Raw genomic sequence first — 16,594 nt, 5'->3', positions numbered from 1 at the left:
ACTGCAAAGTTAGATGCAACCGGACACAGATGGTTGGCTGCATTATCCGGATTCAACTTCAGTCTAAAGTACAGACCAGGGGCTGGAAATAGGGATGCAGATGCCCTGTCCCGAAGATCTCATGTCATGGTCAATGACTGGGAAGACTGGACCCAGGTAGCACCGGAAGGAGTGCGAGCACTCTGTCAGGGTGCTGAGTTTCAAGCAAGAGGGGGCCCCAGAGCAGAGGAGATAGGAGTCACTGCAGTGGGAGTCCCTCAACCCTACTGTGGGGTAACTCAACTAGCAGAGGAACTCCTGCCAAAGCTGTCCAGAAAGGAGCTGAGCTATGACCAATTGGAAGACCCCATGGGGAGATTGGTCCTTGAAGCTTTGGAGAACGAGAATCCAGAGGGACTTCGACATCACCCTTCCAAGGAGGCTCGCCTGCTGAGGAAAGAGTTGGATAAGCTACAAGTACATCAGGGAGTGGTCTACCGAAGGGGCCCCCCTGATAACTCAGAAGATAAGTGGCAGTTGTTTCTCCCAGAGAAGCACCGAGAGACGGTACTAATTGCCTTACATGACCAGCATGGCCATCTAGGGGCGGAGAGAACTTTCCAGCTTGTCAGAAGCCGGTTCTATTGGCCCTGTATGAGGGCAGAAGTGGAGGAATATTGCCGTTCTTGTGCACGATGCATCCAGAGGAAGACTCTACCCCATCAAGCTGCCCCAATGGGCCACCTACAGAGTCAGGGTCCAATGGATCTGGTGTGCATTGACTTTCTCTGCCTCGAACCCGATTTGAGTGGATTGGGAAATGTTCTGGTGATAACCGATCATTTCACCCGTTATGCCCAGGCTTTCCCCACCAAAGACCAAAAGGCCTCCACTGTGGCCAAGGTGCTCATGGAAAAATACTTTGTCCACTATGGATTACCACAGAGAATCCACTCAGACCAAGGAAGGGACTTTGAGAGTCGTCTGATCCGGAACCTACTGGACTCATTGGGAGTAGAGAAGACCAGGACTACACCTTATCATCCACAAGGAGATGCCCAACCTGAGAGGTTTAATCGGACCTTACTAAACATGCTTGGAACTCTAGAGACAGGGAAGAAGCAACACTGGAGCCAACACATATCAGCTTTGGTGCACGCTTACAACTGCACCACAAGTGATGTGACGGGTTACTCCCCCTACCGGCTCATGTTTGGGAGGGAAGCAAGATTGCCGGTGGATCTGGCCTTTGGCATTTCCCTAGACCATGCCTCTGCTACCTCCCACAAGGGATATGTGGATCGACTTAGACACAATTTGAAAGTGGCCCATGAACGAGCTCAGGCGGCCTCGGACCAAAGGGGAGCCCGCAACAAGAGGAACTTCGATCTGAAGGTTCGAGTGCAAGACCTGCAGCCTGGGGACCGTGTACTGCTACGCAATCTGGGGATCCCTGGGAAGCACAAGCTTGCTGATAGATGGAGATCGGAGCCCTATGTAATTTGCAGAAAGCTACCTGGATTGCCTGTGTATAAGCTAAAACCAGAGGGGAAAGTGGGGCCCTTGAAGACTTGGCACAGGAATCATTTGCTCCCGCTTACTGAAGCAGTCAGAATACCTCCAGTGAGAAATCCACCTGAATCTGTTTCCATTCTGGATACCCCGGGACCCAGCACTCGGTCTCAGACCTCCCGGGTTAGAGATGGACAAGATCCCCAACGAGGTGAAGGTGGAAGAGGAGAGCTTGAGTGGCTATGGCCTTCATCAACTCCAGAAAATTCTGCCATAGATCTCCCACCTACTGAGGATACACAGGATGGGACACTGAACCCAGAAGCTACAGAGTTCATTCCATCTAGTGGTGTGCCTGAAGGCTGGGAAGATATCCCTAGCATGGCAATCAAAGGAGAACACAGTGCTGTAAAGAGCTAGGAGGGTGCTGCTCACCCCAAGTAGATACAAATAGAACTAGTTCCCCCACAAACGGGGTTTTTAGGCAGCAAGAGACAGTAATAGAAGCCAATAGAAGTAGTATAAAAGGTATTTTAATATTAATTGGTAAAAACAAACATGAGCTTCACCTGAACACTTGAATAACAGACAAAATCATGTATATAAAGTACATATAATGTCACATGGAAGTAAAATAACAGACACAGCTATGTTACACTGTATGGGTAGATAACAGTGAGAGCATAAAACTAACGCGTTTCAACCCCAAAGGGGGTCTTCTTCAGAGATGGTGGTCTGTTAAAAGAAAAACAAGATTACACTGAATAAATGGATCCAGTGTTATACATGTTAGGGATACCCAATATTAATTTAAAATGGTTTACCCAATAATGTACTTCCAGATAGGTAAGGTGGATTATAGTGCTTCGGATAAGATTCCCCCATAGGGCAATGTCTCAATTTCCTTTACGCATCTTGAGTAGTACCTGGTCCGTATGTGTTGCCAAGGTGCCAGAGGGAAGAGGAGGCAGCGTCACAAACCCACTGGCGTGACTCACGGGAGGTCACACTATTACCTTGCCCCCCAGAAGAGGAAACTCCGGGGGGGTAGGTGCGAGTAAGGGTACACCGAAGATATGGCGAGTGACACCTGCAGCGAGATCCCAACAACAGGCAAAAATTAATTAATTAAAAGCGAGGATTATTTAATATTGGAAACATGGAGTGCATACATGATATGAGGCTAATGATATCCTATCCTCATTATGTATGCCAAAGGTTGTATACATGTGTACATATATATATATATATACACACGTGCACCCCCAATTGTCCAAATATCCATATAGCATGCTTTCTAAGGCCAGGACAGAGAAAGAAAAAAGAGGGGGAGGGGGGGCCATGCCTGGGAGTCCAAGGAGCCTAGGAAAAAGGGGAACTTGATTGGTGAATTCCACCTGGCTTTTTGTGATGTTATGCCTCGACTTGCCACCTACCTTCCCTTTTTCCCCACCTTTGGATCTTCTCCCCCTTCACTAGCACAACTTTCTATTTTAAAATTTTATATTATTTTTTTTTTTTTGTCCTCCATGCTCCTCACCCCTACACTCCCCATCCCTTTATCATTCCCGAAGATCCTCGGTGGGTGCTCAGGAGGTACCTGGCTAGTCTCGGCTCTTGACATCGCTTAATTTTTATTTTATTTTATAATATAATAATTTTTCCTTCCGTTGGGAATATGTCTCTCTTCCCTCGAAATCTACAATGGTCCTTTGCCAATTTACAGTCCAGAGGTGAGGAGGGGACAATTGGGTCTGCCCCCTGTACTGACTCCCCGGCAAGGGTAGGAGTGGTTTCTGCCTGTATTTTACGGACAGGCCTCTCCACCGGTCCCCCCTCCCCCCTTGTTGAGGGATGGTGGACACATATTCCCTTGCCGGCGGCATCCTCGGACACTTCCGGGCGCACATCTCGGGCACGTCCGCTCGTTTGGGCGAACGTGCGCGACATATACTTCGCGCGCGTCCGTTCGATCGAACGAACGTGCGTAACGTTGTGACGCCACGCGTTTGCGACGGAAGCGACGTCATTTCGGGGCCGGTTTCCGGCCTTCCAGGACGCCGGGGCGGCCACACGAGGCTGATCCTATTCAGGCAGCCAATGCGTTCGGGATACACCGGTTGATTGGTGGGCGTATGCACCTGTAGCCAATCTCCAGGCTTTATATACAAACCTGCCTTCATAGGAGGTGTACATTCATCCAGGAGGAAAGAAACTTGTACCTGTTGTTTGGTGAGCACTTATTTTCCCTTTGTATTTGACCTATATTTGGTGACGTACTGCACCAAAATAAGCCTTTTTATTGGCTGTTTAATATGCGGACTGATCTAATTAATTTACAGATCGGACTTCAGGAAACATGTCATAGGGACTGCGCCAGTTACCCTTTGTGGATTAACGTCTAAGTCGCCGTCCCTCATCTTTACCTTCTGGAACAGTCTCCCATTAGGTCTTACAATCCAGGTAATAATCTCACCACTTGCCTGGCTGTTCTAATGAGGCTAGTATACCTGTTTGGTATTTTCTCACACACTACACATATACACTTTTTTTGTATGTATATATCATCATGCACTTGACTATAGACTATGTTCCCTACTACTGTCACCCATTTCAGCGCATCTTGTTTTTGCACACCTTCACATGCGGTGTTGTTTTTTTTTGTTGCATGATTCTTATATATTTTTCTTCACTTTTTCACTATTCCTTTGCGCATTCTTTCTTTCTCTGCTTGAGTGCACACTCACACCGTCTTTCACCAGTCCACTTCTCATCACCTTTTCATTTCCCCCTTTCCTCTTTTCCCCATCCCCCTTCTCTTGTGTGTCATGGCTCACACAGCAGCACACATTCACACACTCACTCATCTCTGGCTATCTTTTCCTTCGTTCCCCTTTTTCCTAGGCTCCTTGGACTCCCAGGCATGGCCCCCCCCCTCTTTTTTCTTTCTCTGTCCTGGCCTTAGAAAGCATGCTATATGGATATTTGGACAATTAGGGGTGCACGTGTGTATATATATATATGTACACATGTATACAACCTTTGGCATACATAATGAGGATAGGATATCATTAGCCTCATATCATGTATGCACTCCATGTTTCCAATATTAAATAATCCTCGCTTTTAATTAATTAATTTTTGCCTGTTGTTGGGATCTCGCTGCAGGTGTCACTCGCCATATCTTCGGTGTACCCTTACTTGCACCTACCCCCCCGGAGTTTCCTCTTCTGGGGGGCAAGGTAATAGTGTGACCTCCCGCGAGTCACGCCAGTGGGTTTGTGACGCTGCCTCCTCTTCCCTCTGGCACCTTGGCAACACATACGGACCAGGTACTACTCAAGATGCGTAAAGGAAATTGAGACATTGCCCTATGGGGGAATCTTATCCGAAGCACTATAATCCACCTTACCTACCTGGAAGTACATTATTGGGTAAACCATTTTAAATTAATATTGGGTATCCCTAACATGTATAACACCGGATCCATTTATTCAGTGTAATCTTGTTTTTCTTTTAACAGACCACCATCTCTGAAGAAGACCCCCTTTGGGGTTGAAACGCGTTAGTTTTATGCTCTCACTGTTATCTACCCATACAGTGTAACATAGCTGTGTCTGTTATTTTACTTCCATGTGACATTATATGTACTTTATATACATGATTTTGTCTGTTATTCAAGTGTTCAGGTGAAGCTCATGTTTGTTTTTACCAATTAATATTAAAATACCTTTTATACTACTTCTATTGGCTTCTATTACTGTCTCTTGCTGCCTAAAAACCCCGTTTGTAGGGGAACTAGTTCTATTGATATCCCTAGCATTTACTCAGAAGAGGAAGAAACCGATGTTCCAGAACCAGTGATGCTGTCAGAATGTGTTCCTGAAGTAGAGCCTGTGGCACCAGAGCCTGAAGTCCCAAGAGAACAGAGAGCTCGCCGAGTTGTGAGACCCCCCAAGAAGCTAACCTACTCTCAAATGGGGGAGAGCTCTGAGGACTCTGTTGTGACTGCTAGAAGAAGTGCTGAACGCTCTAATCCTTCCACTGACCCTTTGGTGGAGGGCAACCCCAGCTCACTCTCTGGCACAGTTAGGCAGGCCACTCATGTCAGTGTGACCTGTGGGACAGGGAATCCCACCTCTGAGTTCTGGTGGAAATTCCCTGTACCAACATCATACCCAGCACTTTCAAAATTGGTACAGGATATGTGTTAAAAGTTTATCTTTGGGGACCAAAGAGTTTCAGTGGGGGGAGTGTGTAGCGGGGTCTCTTTAAGGACTATAAAACTACTGTTCCCAGAACCCCGCTGGTTCCCAGGATGTTTTGAGTTATGTCTCAAAGACTCATGGGGGAGGATATATAAGGAGGGGGAGAGGCCTAGTTCTTCCTCTTTGGACACCCCCCTCTCTTCAAGCAAGAGGAGATCTGTGCTGAACTGCTGAGGCACAAGGCCTGAAGCCTGGGCCTTGTGCTCTTTTCCAAAGAGCTCTCTGCCAGCCTAGTTGCACCTGAGAGACATTTTCTCATTCCTTGCTGCAGTACACCAGAAGGATTGAAGACTCGGAGGTCGGTAGATTCCTGTTCCTAGACGAAAAGGCAGAGAAACCGGACTTGGACTTGTCTGGGTGGTGAGAGCTGTTTAAAGACAGATGCTTTATCTTTATTATTCTTTGGATTACAAAGTTGTTCTTCAAGTGCACCACCGAAAGATTGCTAGCGAATATTGTTTTACTGGACTTCCATCTAGATCAGTCAGGCCTGACTGCATAGGTAGATAGTGCTGGGTGTTAGTTTACCCATGCGGGGAAGTAGCTGAAAAAGGGCAGCGTTAGAGTTGCATAGCAATACTTTATTGTGCTGATTACTCTGTTTATCTTTATTACTGGTTACTGCAGGGACCTGCTTATGTGTTGCAAACCAAATGTTCAATTCATGTTATTCCTTTTATAAAACAAGTAAAGTCAGTTATATACTTTCAAAGATTGTCTATGAGCTTGAGTTACCCACGCACGCACACACACATATTTAGAGTATAAGTGATTTAATGTGTATTGCTAGATACTAACTGTGCCAGAGTGGGTCGTGCAGATTGCCGGGGGGTTGGCGGAGCTGTGCTCAGGACCCAAACCAAACTTGCGGCCCTCTTAAGCGAGGGTATCGCTATACTTACCTTAGAACGAGGCCCCGACATCTGGCCCGATCCACGCCGAGGGAGCTGACATTCTCCCTCGGCGTTTCTTCCGGGTATCGCGGCTCTGGCGCTGTGAGTGGTCGTGTCCTATCACATACAATCCCCCATCGGATAGTGTCCGCTGTGTACTGCGCATGCGCAGTACACAGCACACACAGATTCCAAAAATAGCCGAGGATGAACGGTGCCTGCGCCGTGAGTCCAGGTTCTAGCCCCACCATCCAAGTGGACATAGAGTAGGAAGGGAAAAGAGCCGAGCGCAACGAGGCCGAGCCCGAAGCATGGCGAGCGAAGCTCGCCCACGAGGGGCCCTCAAATTTTACCAACCCTATGTCCGCTTGGATGGTGGGGCTACCACCTCCACTCACAACGCAGGCGCCATTCATCTTCGAAGATTTTCCGAAGCTTCTTCTGCCCCGTACTGTGCATGCGCAGTACGGGGCGGACACTATATGATGGCAGGACACCATCTGCCAGAACACCGGAGCCGCGATATCGTCACTCGGCAGGGTCCGGCGTCTGCCGGGCTTTCAGCCGCGAATCCCCTTGTGCGCATGCGCCGCTTCAGTCAGCGGCGCATAGCGAGGGGAATATCTCCTAAACCGTACAGGTTTAGGAGATTTTTTTTTACCTACAGGTAAGCCTTATTATAGGCTTTCCTGTAGGTAAAAGTAAAAAAATTGACTATACAACCACTTTAATATACAGGTCATAGGAGGGAGGGTAAAAGGGTAAATAAAAATCTTTATGGGAATCTGCTGCTGCCATGATCTGTACAGTGAGTTGTAACTAAAGAATGACTCATTAATTCATTAGTTGCTCTTTCCTCTCATTCTTCCATTGTAAGAGAAGGGGAGGGCTCACTACACTGTTTACATATGTTATCACTGTGATTGGTCTCCCTTTTGTCTAAACACAGTGATCCTATGGTATAGAGGTGCTCGGATTGGCTCTGTACCATGTCCATAACTGGCCAATGTTTTTTTTTTCTGTAGTGGCTTTTATAAACATCACTGTAGAAATAAGTGTCCACCACTTCTCTGTTTAAAGATGTACAACAGTAGACAAGAGGTTAAAGTATATCTAAAGCCAAATTATTATTATTATTTTTTGCTATCTGTGTGGTTTTTTTGCCATAGTAAGAGGGTGATTTATGTACACTTCTTATACTGTAGACTGAACAGGAAGTTAGAGGATAACTTTTCAGTTTCAGAGAAATCTCACTAACAGAGACACAGACAGCAAAGAAAATCTAAGGTTTTAACTCCTTACCATTATATAAATGTATTTTCTATTTTTTAAAGTTGTGTCCTTTGTTATACTTTAAACCAACATTTACACCTTCTTGATTTTTTTGCCTAGGTTTGTGTCTATATATTCTTGTTACCTATTATTTATTTTAGTTACTGTCAGTGAAATTTTAAAGCAGTTTTCTTCTTACCAACATATTTATCAAAATAAAGAAGGAATGGGTAGCATGCGCTTCTTAGGCCCCTTTCACACATGCGGACTGTCTGTATTTCATCCATCCATTTTCAGATGAAATACGGACATTATTATTATACACGATTTATATAGCGCCAACAGTTTACGCAGCGCTATTGTCCAATTCTGCAGATGGAGGAAAATCCTATTTTTCTATCCGTCTGCAGAGCGGATCGGATTAACACGGACAGACGGTCTGTCTTCATCCGATCCCCCATAGGGGAGAGCAGAGATTTCACAGGGCGGTCTCTGCACAATGTGCAGGGACCGCCCTTTCATCCGCCGTTGATCCCCGCTGAGCAAGCGGATGTTCACAGGGCAGATCATAACTGATCCGTCCCGTGTGAAAGAGGCCTTATATTCTAGTTTAGTTTGTTTACTTTGTCTTTTTTTTATTCTCTTGTGTATGCAAAGAAAACTTCAATAAACACATTTTCAAAAAATAAAGAAATAAAGAAGGGATACTGGACACATGTTACCTACCATGAACTTATGCAATAATTGCTCAATGACTTCTTTCGTTTTCATAGTGCTGTTAATCATAACCTTTGTCTCAGAGCCAAAAGCTGGAGTGAATATAGAGGTCTGTGAATGAGAAAATATCACTTAGAACACAGTTCATTTCTAATAGCATGGGCTCACATATGCACTCAGAAAGTGGTTCTAAACCCTTACATACACCCTCCTACATAAATTCATCTTCCTCCACAAATCCTTTTACATAAGTTGTGCCTGTTTAGCTGCAGCCATCTCTTCTCTCCAGCCATTCAAAGTGCAGAATTTATACAACTTGTCTGAGCTTTTAGAAATCAGGGGACAGGGAACTCAAGTTACACTCTGCAGAGCTCAGCGAGGAGAACTGAGAGCTGATTGGAGGGAAGAGACACCCCCTTTCACATAGCACACAGGAACAGAACTGCGGCTGTCAGTCACAGGCTGTGTACTGGAGCTCCCTCCTCTGTCACATTTCATCTCTTGGTGTCAGGAGAACCTGCAAGAAGTGATTGACACAGATAGCAGTGGAATAAGGCAACAGACAGAATTGACACTTAGTGCCCTGAATTGAGACAAAAACACGCTATATAGAGGCATATGCTTTATTCTTTTTTCATGCCAAAGGTTTACTGACACTTTAACGTGACCCTGTCATAACATACAACTTTCATAAACAAGTAGACCTGAAAAATAAGAGAAGGAATACTTACTTTTTTTGCTGCCCATGCCTCAAGAATGCTGCTCTGTTCAGTAGAGATGTTCCTCAAAAGTCAGCAGGGAAACCAAAACTGTTGGGAGTGTCAAACATCTGGGTCACCCACCGCTCTCATTGTTTCCTCTCTCATACCTTCACATCACTATGGAAGAGAGTATTGATGTGAATCTCAACAGGAGGAACCAAAAAGATCTACGAGGAGACCCAGGAGATCGTCACTTCTGGAATGTTGTATGTCATAACAGGGTCGCTTTTAACCAGTATATGCAAACTATGTATTAACCCTTTGCCGTCCAACCATTGCCCATAAATGGCCAGGGCAGCTTCAAATCCGGGCTAATTCTCTCTCTCTCCTACATGTATTTTTTTGCTAGAAAGCTACACATAACCCTCAAACATGGGATCGTGTGGCATAAAAATATGCGCCCACCATTTTATTCTCTAGATCCAGAGGATCTAGGGAATAAAATGGTGGGCGCATATTTTTATGTCACACATTATTGGCGCAGTGGTTTGCAAATTTTCTGGAGAAAATACACTTTAATGAATTGTAATGCACAAAAACACAATATAATCCCCCATTGTTTGGTAAAATATAAAAGATGATGTTATGACAAGTCAGTAGATACCAAACATAACACACTTTAAAATCGAGTCTGCACGTGGAATGGCACAAAATTATGGTACCTAAAAATCTCCATAGGTATGTTGGCAGAATGGCACGGGCAGGCAAACTGGCCTACAGGTACGTCCAGCTGAAATTGCCGCCCTGCGCATGCCAGTCGGGTCCCCCGTGACCCCCGGGGATACCCGCGATCGTCTCACGGGGAGGCTGAACGGGGAGTTGCTGATGTAAACAGCATCTCCACATTCTGCCTAGCAACAAGTGACACTGATCTCTGCTCCCTGTGATTGGAGCAGAGATCAGTGTTCACTAAGACATAGCCCAGCCCCCCACAGTTAGTAACACGCCCCTAGGACACATTTAACCCCTACACTGCCAGTGTCATTTACACAGGAATCAGTGCATTTGTATAGCACTGATTGCTGTATAAATGTCAATAGTCCCAAAAATGTGTCAAAAATGTCCGATGTATCTGTCATAATGTCGCAGTCACAATAAAAATCGCTAATCGCTGCTGATACTAGTAAAAAAAAAATACTAATAAAAATGCCATAAAACTATCCCATATTTTGTAAACGCTATAAATTTTGCGCAAACCAATTAATAATCGTTTATTGCTTTTTTTTTTTACCAAAAATATGTAGAAGAATACGTATTAGCCTAAACTGAGGAAAAAAAAAGTTTTTTATATTTTTGGGGGATATTTATTATAGCAAAAACTAAAAAATAATGCGTTTTTTTCAAAATTGTTGCTCTTTTTTTGTTTATAGCAGAAAAAATAAAAACCGCAAGGGTGATCAAATACCACCAAAAGAAAGCGCCAATTATGGGAAAAAAAGGGCATCAATTTTGTTTGGGAGCCACGTCGCACGACCGCGCAATTGTCAGTTAAATTGACGCAGTGCCGAATCGCAAAAAGTGGTCTGGTCTTAAGCCATCAAAATGGTCCGGGGCTGAAAGTGGTTAAAAGCCTTTAGAAGGTAACAGTTTAGACTTACAGAGGATTCATGGAGCTAAAATTATTTCTCTCACTCTGGCGTTCATGGTGATACATATGTGGTGAGATCGCTTTTTACATATGAGTGCAAGACCTACGTGCAAATTCACATTTGTGCATTAACATGGGGAAACGGTGGGCATTTTAAAATTTTGTACTTTATTTTTTCTAAAAATTACACTGTATCTTCATTTTTTTAATCTCTTTTATTACTATCAGATGGGATGAACAAGATCCCTTGTGATAGCATAGGCCATGACAAGTCCTCTTGATGGACAGATCTGGGGTCTAATGGACCCCAGATCTCTCCTCTGCCCTCCAAAGCATCTGACCAAACCAAGATCTGTTTGATCAGATGCTTGTACACGCTGGCAAGGGCTTGTTCACATGAAACCTAAACCGGAAATGACAAAATCCTTGTCGCTTTTCGTTTCTGATGTCACACAGTGGGAGGAACAACATTCATTTTGCTCACTGTGTCCCAGGAACCGGATGCCGCCAGTCACATCCTTACCAGTGGCAGGAGGGGGTGGGAAAAGTAAAAGTAATCCAGCAGCTTCTTAGCTGCCAACATTACTTTTACATTAAAGGGAATTGCCAGCCCTAAAAAATGATATCTTGATCATTGCTCCAGCGATGACCTAGATATCACCCTTCCAATCCAGCAATGTACCGGTACGTTGCTGGACAGCATTAGCCTTTCCTTTGCATAGCATAATTTCTGTGTCCATTAAACATAGGAGATCACAAAACAAGGGTACAGGGACAAAGAAATTAGCTCTGTATCACATGATCACTGTGACCAATCACAAATGAAAACAAAGGCTGCATTTTGCAGCCAAAACTCTGCTTCATCTGATATACTTATTGGCCGTTTAAAGGATAAGTTTAACACATTTAATATTATTTTTTTTTTTTTAGGCGCTTGTAAGCATTGCACCCATGATCAGCAGGTCATGGGTGCAATCTCAGGTTCCTGCAGACTGTCAGTGTATCTGTCTGCTCATACAGGCAGGCAGTTACACAATAACAAGAAGACTCAATTAACTACCCAGAGCACCCACTAGAGCCCTGGTAGTTCATTGATAACTACAAGTCATCAGCTCTGGAAAGGATGAAGGTACTTGTAGTTCATTCATTCATAGATCTCTGTGAATGAATGACGTGCGTGTGGGTGGAGCCCTGCATGACTGTGTCCTTTTCAATTTGTGACAGCAGATGAGGGGAGAAGATCCCCAGCCCACTGTCTCATGGAGGAAGAAGGGGGTTGGGGTAGATCGGCGAGAGTTTGCAGGAGTGGGAGCATGTTACATGTTCCACCCTTACAACAGGGGGAAAAAAGGGACATATTGACAAAGGTGATCTTATACTTTAATAGATTCAGAGAAATGATTAACTCTCTGTCTGTAGTCTGTATGCAGAAACGCATATGTAATGGGAGAGTTTAATTTTTTTTATATGATTGTGCTGATCTTTATGTCTTTATTATCTTATGATCTTTATGTGTCTGTTAGACTTTTACCAGTAGCACAGTAAGAAAAAGCATATTTTGTGGGTGCACAGACTGTGCCATATGAGTGCGACACTGCATAGACCCGAGATTACCCACAATTCCGCACCATTCAATTTCCCCTCCCCTTGGTGCCCAAGGGTGCCAAAGTATTTCACAATCCCAGCCATGCTCCTGTATATAGATCTTTCGAAAATAAGATTCTTTTTCAGGACTGTGGTATTTTGTTCTGCTACTTAAAGGGGTTGTATAACCGCTGACACTTTTTTTTTTAATACCCCTGTTAGGCAAAAGGCATAATGAACTAGTATGCTCCCCATACTAGCTCATTATAAAATACTCACCTTAGAACGAGGCGTCGGTAACTCACCTGGTCTATGCTGAGGGAGATGACATGTTGCCTCGCGTGTCTTCCGGGTATCGTGGCTCCAGCACTGTGAGTGGCTGGAGCCGCAATGTCGTCACTCCCGAGCATGCGCATGGGAGATTTCTTTCCGGCAAGGTCTGGCATCTGCCGGGCTTCCAGCCGAGAATTCCCTGTGCGCATGCGCCGCTGCAGTCAGCGGCTCATTACACGGGGAATATCTCCTAAACCGTACAGGTTTAGGAGATTTTTTTTTACCTACAGGTAAGCCTTATTGTAGGCTTACTTGTAGGTAAAAGTTGAAAAATAGACTATACAACCACTTTAAATATCAGATCATTTTGGTTTACAATGTGCCTATATTTTTTTTCATGGGGTAGCAAAAGCATTCTTTGAACCTAATTGAGGAAGAAAAAGTCAGTATTGCAGCTCCTAATATTGCCACTAGATGTCACAGAAATACAACTTTCTAGAACTTGACAACTCAAGTCTGTATTCTGTACCCAGTGTTAATTTTGTTGAATAAAATAGTTTTGTTGACTAAATTAATACTATTTTAGTTGACTAAAATATGACTAAAAGTAAAACAATTCAGATGACTAAAATACGACTAAAATTACATTTTAGTCAAAAGACTAAAATATGGCTAAGACTAAAATAGCATTTTAGTCAAAAGACTATGACTAAAACTAAATCGAATCTACAGTGCCTTGAAAAAGTATTCACACCCCTTGACGTTTTCCACATTTTGTCATGTTACATTCAAAAACTTAAAAAAAAATTTATTGGGGTTTTATGTGATAGACCAACACAAAGTGCACATAATTGTAAAGTGGAAGAAAAATATAAAATGGTTTTAATTTTTTTTTACAAATAAATATCTGAAAAGTGTGGCGTGCATTTGTATTCAGCCCCCCTTAGTCAATACTTTGTAGAACCACTTTTCACTGCAATTACAGCTGTAAGTCTTTTTGGGTGTGTCTCTACCAGCTTTGAACATCTAGAGAGTGAAATTTCTACCCATTCTTCTTTGCAAAACAGCTCAAGCTCTGTCAGAATGGACGGGGAGTGTCTATGAACAGCAATTTTCAAGTCTTGCCACAGATTCTCAATTGGATTTAGGTCTGGACTTTGACAGGGCCGTTCTAACAAATTAATAAAGTTTGATCTAAACCATTCCATTGTAGCTCTGGCTGTATATTTAGGGTTGTTGTCCTGCTGGAAGGTGAACCTCCTCCCCAGTCTCAAGTCTTTTGCAGACTCTAACTCTAACAGGTTTTCTTCTAAGATTGCCCTGTATTTGGCTCCATATATCTTTCCATTAACTCTGACCAGCTTCCCTGTCCCTTTCAGGGATTACCTTTACTGACATCCCTTTTCACATATCTGCTTTATTGCACACATTTTTCCTTGGCCTTATCCATCTTACCATCACTACAGGTTGGTTTATACATGCAGTCATGCATTCCATTATATACCTTGTTACTGTTTTGCTAATTTAGCAATGTTTGAGCATATAGATTTCACAGTTTAGCTGACACCTGAACGGATTATTTAGGATCTCCAAGGTCACTCATTCCTACTCATGCCATGTCTGCCTTCCCATTGTTCCTTGGTCTGGGTTTTTTGGTTGGCTGCGCTTCCTCAGCTCCCTTCCCAAGCATATATTGCTGCCAACCTTGGTGAACATAGCCACAGGCACCTAGGCTTTGCCGATTGGTGAGTATGGGGTCTTTTTTTCTGTGAGGCCCCTCTTACCATTTGTCCATTCATTCATGTGTTACGTTACTTTTTGATTATTAGTTTCCAGATATATTCCACATGCATCCACCCCTGAAGAGCGAGCCACATCTTGCAAAACGCGTCGGCTTTTATAAATGTCATGTATACTCATGTACTTTAAATGCAATGCAATCTTTAACTATGTGTACTATTGTATCGGCTTTGCCTTTGTATGTTACATTGTTATGTGTGACAATTTCTGTAATAAATAATTTACTGTATTTACATTTGTCAATTTTATCGGCCAATTGTGCACACCTCATTCAAAGTCCCAAGGGAGACATCCGTGTTTCTATTGTACTATTAGGGATGGAGGTGTGTTATTGGTGACACCAGACTTTTCTTTTATTTATATGATGCTTGGCAGTTCTAAAGAAACAATGCATTCGAATTTAACTAAACCCATCAGATTTTAGTCGACTAATATATACTGGGGATTTTAGTCAACTAAAATATGACTAAAACAACTCAGATGACTAAAATACGACTAAAACTAAAATGGTATTTTAGTCAAAAGACTATAAGTAAAACTGAATCGAAATTTGATGTCAAAATTAACACGGTCTGCACTAATCAAAGGGATCTAGCTAAATAGCTGAAATTGCTATTTCCTGACGCCACCATGGCAGCACACTGGTGATAGGCTCCGCCTCTCTTCCACTCTCTCTGGACCAGTGAATAGCATAATTTTAAGGCCTAGTTAGGCCTCACCCCATTCTTCTTTTTTTCCTCATACCTCCATGCACCAGTGAAGAGTAAGCACTTCTGCCTCCGTGCAGCATCCGGCTGGGTTGAGCATCCCCCAGTGCAAAGTCCCAGCAATCAGGCCGCTAAATAGCCTGGGGACCCCTTCTGTAGTCTTGATGGGGTCCTGAAATGTTTCCTCTTTAGGAACGAAATCTGCCAGTAAGTGTCTGCAGGCTGAGGCTTGGGGGGGGGGGCAGCTACTTCACTCCTTTGGTCCCTTGTGTCTCACAGGGCTGCCTATCCCTTTTTGTTTTTCTTTTCTGTCTCCCTATATGTTTACCCTTTTTTACCTTGATCTTTTCCTTTTTTGTGTCTTCTTTGGCACCATTTTTTAATTACGTTTGGCCTTTTGCTTGTTTTATCCTGTGCTGGACTGTTTTCTCTGTGCTGGAGGCACTCTTGATGATATCATCGGGCTGCTCCAGTCTGTACATGCACAGTGGCTGGCGAGAGAAGTGACTGGCATTTTTCTTTTGGGAAAAGCTGCCCTCTTGTTAATAATGAGGGTCAGAGTTACAGGGTAGATCTATAGATCTTCAGGGATAATTAGAGGGGCTCAAATGGCCCTGGAGGTTTGATAAGGCAGAGCCTCCTTTGTCTGGCTCTGGATCGTTCTTCCCTCTGCTTCCTGGAACACGCAAGCTTTCCTTCAATGCCCCATACTGTTTGTTTCAGGTATGGCAAAAAAAAAAAAAAACCTGTGTTTGTATATATTGGCGTATGCACATATTCATATGTGTATATATGGGCAATAATTTATTTATTTCCCTTAGACTTTTGTTTAAAAGAAGAAAAAAAAAGGAACACTTTTTCATTTTTGTTACCAATGTATATTTTTCTCTTTCCTCTCTAAACCTTTTGCTCTCTGATTCTATTTTCCTTTTCAGCTATCCTTGTTTTTTTCAGCATGGCATTCTATTTGTCCTCAAACCATGAGTCAATCACTATTTATACAAAAGACCCTCAAATTCAAAGGTGGGAGACCATCATGTGGTAAGTTTCAGGAAAAGAGTGCCTCCCTTTGCGGGATTGCTTTGAATTTTTTCAGCCCCACATGCTCATGCTCATGCTCCCTAAGTTTAAGAGCCACGGAAGGCAGACGTTCTTTGGAGTTCTTTGGAACAGAGCCCTAGAGGCCACTCCCATTGAAGGGGAAAGTTCCAAGGATGATGTTCACGCTTCTTCCTAGAGC

The 16,594-nt window shown here is 43.6% G+C and overlaps 1 protein-coding gene across 2 annotated transcripts in view; it reads right to left on the bottom strand.

Moving 5' to 3' along the window:
* Positions 1-16,594, bottom strand: part of RASSF6 (Ras association domain family member 6) — a 90,096-nt gene that overhangs the window by 16,583 nt on the left and 56,919 nt on the right. For both annotated transcript variants that reach the window (XM_077476427.1, XM_077476426.1), the window contains exon 7: positions 8,651-8,752. In XM_077476427.1, coding sequence (XP_077332553.1) covers positions 8,651-8,752 — 102 coding nt within the window. The remainder of the gene's footprint in view (positions 1-8,650; positions 8,753-16,594) is intronic.

This window comes from Lithobates pipiens, unplaced genomic scaffold, assembly GCF_037356315.1.
Source record: "Lithobates pipiens isolate NorthernLeopardFrog02 unplaced genomic scaffold, aLitPip1_a1.2 Scaffold_13, whole genome shotgun sequence".
Lineage (NCBI taxonomy): Eukaryota > Metazoa > Chordata > Amphibia > Anura > Ranidae > Lithobates > Lithobates pipiens.
The sequence above is the reverse complement of the archived record's forward strand: the minus strand, read 5'-3'. Positions and strand labels throughout refer to the sequence as shown.